The sequence below is a fragment of the Morone saxatilis genome, unplaced genomic scaffold (genome assembly GCF_004916995.1).
Source record: "Morone saxatilis isolate NCDOM2014 unplaced genomic scaffold, NCSU_SB_2.0 Contig24, whole genome shotgun sequence".
In the NCBI taxonomy this organism is placed as follows: domain Eukaryota; kingdom Metazoa; phylum Chordata; class Actinopteri; family Moronidae; genus Morone; species Morone saxatilis.
In genome coordinates, this window is record NW_023339807.1 from 10,939,017 (window position 1) to 10,946,386 (window position 7,370).

At 39.4% G+C, this 7,370-nt stretch overlaps 1 protein-coding gene across 1 annotated transcript in view; it reads left to right on the forward strand.

Moving 5' to 3' along the window:
- Window positions 1–7,370, forward strand: part of LOC118336318 (F-actin-uncapping protein LRRC16A-like) — a 71,253-nt gene that overhangs the window by 40,254 nt on the left and 23,629 nt on the right. The window contains exons 10-15 of the mRNA XM_035672933.1: window positions 2,004–2,092; window positions 2,865–2,959; window positions 3,605–3,691; window positions 5,643–5,746; window positions 6,578–6,655; window positions 7,267–7,343. Of these exons, the coding sequence (XP_035528826.1) occupies window positions 2,004–2,092; window positions 2,865–2,959; window positions 3,605–3,691; window positions 5,643–5,746; window positions 6,578–6,655; window positions 7,267–7,343 (530 nt within the window). The remainder of the gene's footprint in view (window positions 1–2,003; window positions 2,093–2,864; window positions 2,960–3,604; window positions 3,692–5,642; window positions 5,747–6,577; window positions 6,656–7,266; window positions 7,344–7,370) is intronic.

A 7,370-nucleotide genomic window follows, 5' to 3' on the forward strand; every position in this document is an offset into this window, starting at 1 on the left:
AGCAACATAAAGGTCAGTGGAGAGGTCAGTGGACAGAGTCAATGGGAAAGATGCCAGCTGAATAAGGAAATGAGTCAGAAGGTATCAGGAAAGAGAGATCCGATTTAAAGAATGAAGCCAGAACAAGAGTAACATGACATTTCCAGGGAAAGTCATCTTTACTATCCAGCAGTAAGTCAGTTGATGTTCCTGCCAAATCTATTGGCATGCAAAAGTTCAACTCAAGGGCAACACTGTCCATCAGCCTGAACTACTGCATCTGTGCAACCTTGTACAGTTCCATTAGGAGTATCAAAAAGAATTGTCTGTGGATCATAAAGCAGGAGGAAAAAAAAAAAGGGAGTCAGATGGAGCACAAGCCCTCAGGTGTAAATTACAATCCACCATCTCAATCAAACCGATAAGGAATCTCTCAGTGTAGTGAACTGGATAATACAACGCACACATTCTCAAAACACACACTCCCTCTCTCTCCCTCTCTCTTCCAGACACGCACACACACACACAGTCGAATATCACAGCGAGGTATTATGCTGTTCATCCTCAGTTCAATCAGGCTGTTTGTCTTGTGGTGTAATCAAGATGCTGAGCTGAAAATGAGAAAGGAGGAGAATAAGAGGAGAGGACAGCAAATGATAAGAGGACTTTCCTTCTGATTACCTCATGATATGATAGCACAGTGTGTTTGTGTCTGATATTTCAGCAGGACATAGGGTTAGAACAGCACAGCATGACAAGGCTCTTATTTAATGAATGGTAAATGGTGCAGTGCACATGCTGACAGTGCCTCTGTGCTGTCCCCAACAGTTTTATTGTGAATACAGGCTTCTTTGTGTGCTCCCTCTCTCTCTCTGCTAAGCTATGACCGACTCCTCTCTCTCTCTCTCTCTCTCTCTCTCCCCTCTTTTTTTCTATTTCATCCCTCACTACCCTCATATCTCCTTTTTCTGTATTATGTCATCCCTCGCTGCCCTCCATCACTCTTATTCCTCTTCTGTAATACTCAGTTTCACAGAGTAAACATGTGAACAACAGCCCCTTTCTTCTGTCTCCCTCTCGTTGTCTCTTTCTCTCGCCATTATCCCTCTCTCATTTTCTCCCTTCTTTCTCTCCCCCTCACTGTAGATAACAGTGTGGGACAATGTTACCAGTGTTTTGTGCTACACTGGGGCTGCTGGCTGAGAAAAACAGGAATGTCAATTACCAAGAATATCAACAAAACAATGGTCCAGTAAAGTTCTGATGGAAAATGTTTGTGTTATGCATCAGTGCAGATAATTAGTGTAGAAAAAATAGAATTACTATACAACTGTAGGACGGCAGACAAGGATGTGTGTTTGTCTCCAAGTTTGAGTAGTGACGCAGCAAAGAGTGAACTGGGTCAGTGAACATCTAGGTAGGACATTGACGTCCAACTGTTGAATTTTTAATTTTCTTTGAATGTGAGTGCTCTTTCTCCCCCGACTCTGTCTCCTGTGGTGTTGAGACCACAGAAGCGAGACAACTTTTCTCCCTCTAAAGTGTCTAAAGTCTGCCGTCCCCAGTCTGTTCTTGTCACGCATTAATGGTCTTTAAGCGAAAGAGACAGAATTAGCTACGTTCTGCAGTACAGCTTTAATTAGCATGAATGAGTGGTTTCACTGCAGGAACACTTGGGTCCCAAAAGTAAATTCCTGTGTTATACTTGTGACCTTGAATGTTTCAATCCAAGCTTTGCTGTTAAGTTAATATTAAGCTGGTTTTTATGGTTTTGACTTGTGGATCAGTGAGCTAAGATCTACTTGTACTGCTCTGAGTGTGAGACTCATAATATGTGATTATTATCATTATATCAGTTTTTCACATTTCAAATCACCCTCACTGTTAACTGTTTTATAGAGCAGATATACAAAAACTATAGCAAATTTAGAGATCTTTTTCTGTATTGTTGAAATGACACTACTTGCAAAGTTATTAATATTATAAGACATCTGTGTCGTGTACATGTATGTATGTGTCTTCAGTCTGCAGATGTGTGCGAGCAGATCCTACGGGTAGTGTCTCGCTCCAGTCGACTGGAAGAATTGGTTCTGGACAACGCAGGACTCAAAACGTGAGAATATGGAAACTATTTAATGTCACTTATAATGAAGAGTATTACTATGGCTCTGTCAAGTGTAGAGAAAATTACTCGAGTGTAATGACTACAGTTTGGAGACAATTTTAAGCATAAAACCTGTGTTACAAACTCGTGGTGTGGAGTTTGAAAGATGTTGGTATTTTCCAGGCAGGAAAGGTCTAATGAAAGACATTACCTTGCATTATGGGAGGTTTAGGATCCAAGCTTTCTAGATCTTGACCATACAAGCAACAAAAAGTCTGGGTATCTCTCCCATTGCATTCATTTTTTCTTTTTTTATTATTATTTTTGTTTAAATCTGTCTATAAATGGTCCCCTAACCTTTAATGAAAATGCAGTATTAAATCATGATTAACTCACAAGATTCTAAAATACTGTGTCAAACTATATACTTGGCAGAACATATTTTTAATAGACCTATTTATCAAAGTATCAAAGCAAGAGTTGGCCATATTGATAAATGTGTCCCAGTAGACAGTGAACCAGCATGCACAATACCAGGACCCTGAAACTCAGGCAGCTAAATGGAATTCATCCATCATTAATTTTATTATCTAGACTAGTGTTTTTCCCATTGTGACATATCAATGTCAAACATCAAAGGCCTAATCACCTCTCTTCTGCTCTGCTTTCCTGTCATGGCAAGAAAAGGATATTTATGTTGCCTAAAGTGTTTGATAGGTTGCACACGTGCAGTGCATTGGTCATACACCACATAATGGATACACTCTTTCACGCTCTACAGTGATTTTGCCCAGAAGCTAGCTGCTGCCCTGGCCCATAACCCCAGCTCAGGACTCACCACCATTAATCTTGCCAACAACCCACTGGAGGACAGAGGTAAGATATGAGCTCTAATTTTGTCTAATGTATTCTTCTCTGCTCTGTTATACTTTGTACTGTTCTAAAAAGCTCTGTTTTACATCAGGTGTCAAAGGTAACTCTTCTACCAAAGTGAAATATTGAATACATTGAACATTCAGTAGTCATTTAGCAGTCAGACGTCTCTGCCAACTGGTAAACGTGCCACATTGATTCATTGTATACCGTATGTACCACAGCCTGTCACAGATGATATTGACAGTTTAGGTTCACTTGTTACAGGACAGCGAGTGCAGCAAGTTAAATATTTCATCACCTCTATCCTAAGGGCTCTCAGTCTATCCAGGACATAACATGAATTAAAGTTGCATTCCACCAAATGTTCAGGCAGTCGCATGTAAACATACCACAGATTTATGGGGCTCAACAGTCTCTTGCTTATTTGTTCTCATGTAAAATTAACCACAATGTTCTGTTAAAAGTTTTCATATTGAAATACATTTCTGGTTCATTTTGCCTTGATAGGATGATAATTTAAATCATTTTAAGCATGGTTTAAGCACTGAAGCTACACCTGTTTTAATAAAGATGCAAGGTGGTTTGTATTAAAAATATCAAAGTCGTTATGAGAAGAGGACAATCATTAACTCTCTCTTGCTGCAGGTATCTCCTCCCTGGGTGCTCAGTTTGCCAAACTTCGAATGGGGCTCAAACATTTAAACTTCTCCAAAACCTCACTCTCACCCAAAGGTATGTGCTGTCTTCCCTCGTACACAGTTCCTAAAACCACATAGATGAAAATATTTGCAATTTTGAAATGGAGCTTGGTCGGAATGATTAAAATAAGAATATAAATGTTGTGTTGTGATCAGCTGTTTTTCCTGGTTGAGTTTTTAATTTGCATGCTCCCCTGTGGTCAGATTATTTCACATCTTCCACTAAACTGATCATACCTACTACTGAGATGCTAATGACACTTAATTATCGCACTATTAACTGTGACAGAGAGGGAAAGAAAAGGGTGTATTTGTAATGTGTGAGTGTGCAAAGACAATCTGTGAACAGTATGCATGTTTTCATTTACATAAATGCTGCTTTAGACCATTTCCCTTCAGTCAGCAGAGCCATAACCTCTCTGCTTATGGAAAAGTCCTTCTGTAGTAATGGCCTTTAATGAAATACATTGTAGGGACTGATTGTGCAAAAAAACTGCAGAGATTTGTTGTGGTTCTTCACATAATTTCTAGATTAAATGTGGCCGTTGCCAGCAATCACTTGTAGGTAAATTTTCTTCTTGGTTTCGCACCCAAAGTAAACGCTCCAGCACCAAGCAGCATCCTTAGGGACCCACTGTAAACATGTTTTGCTCTCAGGCAATCAATAAAGAGCTATCATATTTCACAGTGTAGGTTTGAGAGAGGGCTGTGCTGCTTAAACTGAGGCCTGCTTGTCTAGCTAAAGGCCCAATCCATAATCCAAACCCCAAAAGCCCCCAACGCTCGGAGCAAACGTAGAAGATTGAGGACATCTTTTTCTTTTTTCGGGACCGATATTATTTGATGAAGCTCTGTAATTAGCAGATCATCATTTCATCCTAAAAAATTAAATTCCAGCTGAATGTAATTTGAAAATGTTGAAACGTTTTAATCTATTACATTACTCTTTCTTAATCATCATCATTATTTCTGTGTATTTCTCTATTTTTTTTACTTTATTACTGTCTTTTTCCGTCTCTTCTTCTCTGTCTAGCTCTGTGAAATCAGTTACTTTACATTCATGCCTTGATTTACTGGCAGACAGACAAAAAGTGCTAGTTCAGTGAGTCAGCCATGTGATAGACGTGACACGGGTCAATGCTTGTACGCACAGTATGTCAATATGACGCACACACTCTGCAATAGAAAGCCATGCATGCAAGGACTTGCATACTTACTAGGGATGTGCATCTCTGTCACTCAGGCTGCTGCAATACGCATCTCAATGCAATGCCGACAATCCGATACAGTAAAGATAGATATGGAGCAACTACCAATGCAATATTCATCACTATTGCGATGCAGTTCAACACAATTTGATTTAACCCAATGTGGCTCAAGGGGGTATGGTGGGATGCAAAAGAATATGATGGTATGCAATTAAATATGGTACAGATAGTTATATTTCATTTCTTTGGTTCTTGTTAAGCAGCTTAAAAAGAGGAGGAATCAGTTTATAAGTAAATCTGATTTTACCGATGCAATCCTTTTTTAATTTGGGCAATTGCATCTTGAACTTTTATGCACCAATGCAAATCACTGAATGTCACCACACCTAACACCCACATTCTCTGTCTCTAAGATACATCCTAATATTTGAACGATTGCAGCACTTCATATGGTTGTATAGAGCTTGATGTTTTGTAATGATTAATTACAGTCATGCTTTTAATTAGTTTATTGTCATATATTGTCTTATGAAATATAAAAAAGGAGAATGGCTCACAGTGACAAAGCTGCAACATTACATTTAGAGAACCATGAGAAAGTGTACTTTCCCCTTTCCATTCATTCTACATTCTGATCTTGTTCTTTCCTGTCTTCACCCACTGCTCATTTCCTCTGCTATTTCCTTCAATATGCTGTCAAAACATCAAGTGGAGATTTGAGGGTTGTGATAATGCTGACATTGCATGTGCGTGTGTGTGTGTGTGTGTGTGTTTTAGGGGTGAATAGCCTTTGCCAGTCACTGAGTGCCAACCCGTCCATCCCCAGCAGCCTGGTCCATCTGGACCTCTCAGGGAATGTCCTCAGAGGAGACGACATGCAGGTACAAACACACACACATTTTCTAATGCATCTTAAAGCTAGCATCAATAACACTTAATTGACTGAAAGAGTTCAGTGGTGCAGTTTTGTGGGGGCCTTTTCAGGCCGTTATAAATCAGTTAGCATGTCTCTCTGTAGGAGAACATTGATTCGGGATATTCGACATCTGTTCAGAGCACAGAAACAGCGATGTGAGACAAACACCCTACTGTGGGGTTACAAATTAGAATTCAGTCTAACAGATACAAACACACCATCACTGTGATATACTGTGTTTGTAGCTGGACTTGATTGTTTTAAAGGAATATTTTAGTGTTTTGTGAAACACACATATTCCCTTTTTTGCCTAGACTTAGATGAGAAGATTGATACCACTCCCATGTATGTACAGTAAGTTAAAGTTAGCCCCAGTAGTTAGTAAGCTTAGCATAAGGACTGGTGACAGCTATCCTTGTAAGTTTACAAATGAATAGGAGTCTCAGATCAGATCAAGATTAGAATCCAACAACTGATTGGACATTTGTGGTGAAATATGTGAAAATGTGAAACATGAATGAGAACAGGAAATACATAGCAGAACTCAGCAGTAAAGGAATACAAGAGAAAAGATGAAAGAAAAGTTATCAAAGTTCACAAAAGCTACCTACAGTATACGGGAGTCAAAATCTCATTGTTCTAAAGGAACACATTAGGAAGGATGTCTCACTGTGGTCAACAACACATCGATCTGCTAACATATTCTTCATAAAGGCGGTCACATCCTTATGTTATACAGTAATGGCTCATCCTCTGCTTTGTAACAATGTTTGTTATGTTTTGCTTTACATTTTAGCATTTCTACCACTTCCTCGGTCAACCCAACAGCCTGGCAACCCTTGACCTCTCCAACACTGACTGCTCATTGGACCAGGTGAGTCAAGAGGAACACTCAAATGATATCCTGCCTGGTGCTCACAGGATTAAGGGAGCAAAATGTATATAAATTTATAGAGATATATGATAATGGATAACACTTATTTGAAAAAACAGGTCCTACAGAATCAGAGAATTACAAAAACAAACATGCAATTAGAGCTGTGCCTCATTAAACTGCATTGTAAGATGAAGTGCTAGCCATTAATATGTGTTGCAGGGAATGTAATCCAATTTTATACACCCTCTCAATCTGTGTTGCTGTCCACTGCTTGTGATGCGATCCAAATACTGTATGTGATGTATGTGATGTATTGATGTGGGTTTGAGAGCCAAATACACCTTATTGATTAGTCTGAGATGTAGCCAGCTGTCAGTGTTTCACTAAAGACATTAGCTCGTATATCATATTGTGTCTCTCTCACGTACAGCCAGATATAAATACAATTACACACTTCTTAACAAAGACACAAAGCTTTCTTCTTCTCTCTTTCTCTGTCTGTCTCAGTCAGAGGGGAAAAGTGAGAGTTGGAAGGTACAAAGAATAACAGTGCGATGTGTTCAAAACTCATTGACTATTGGTGGTGATATATTCTGTGAATTTTCTAGGTTTGCTCGGCTCTGCTGCGAGGCTCGGTTCAACACCTCTCTGTTCTTAACGTGTCAAAGAGTGTCTTCCCTCACAGGTAAGAACCCATCTGGGTTGTACTGAC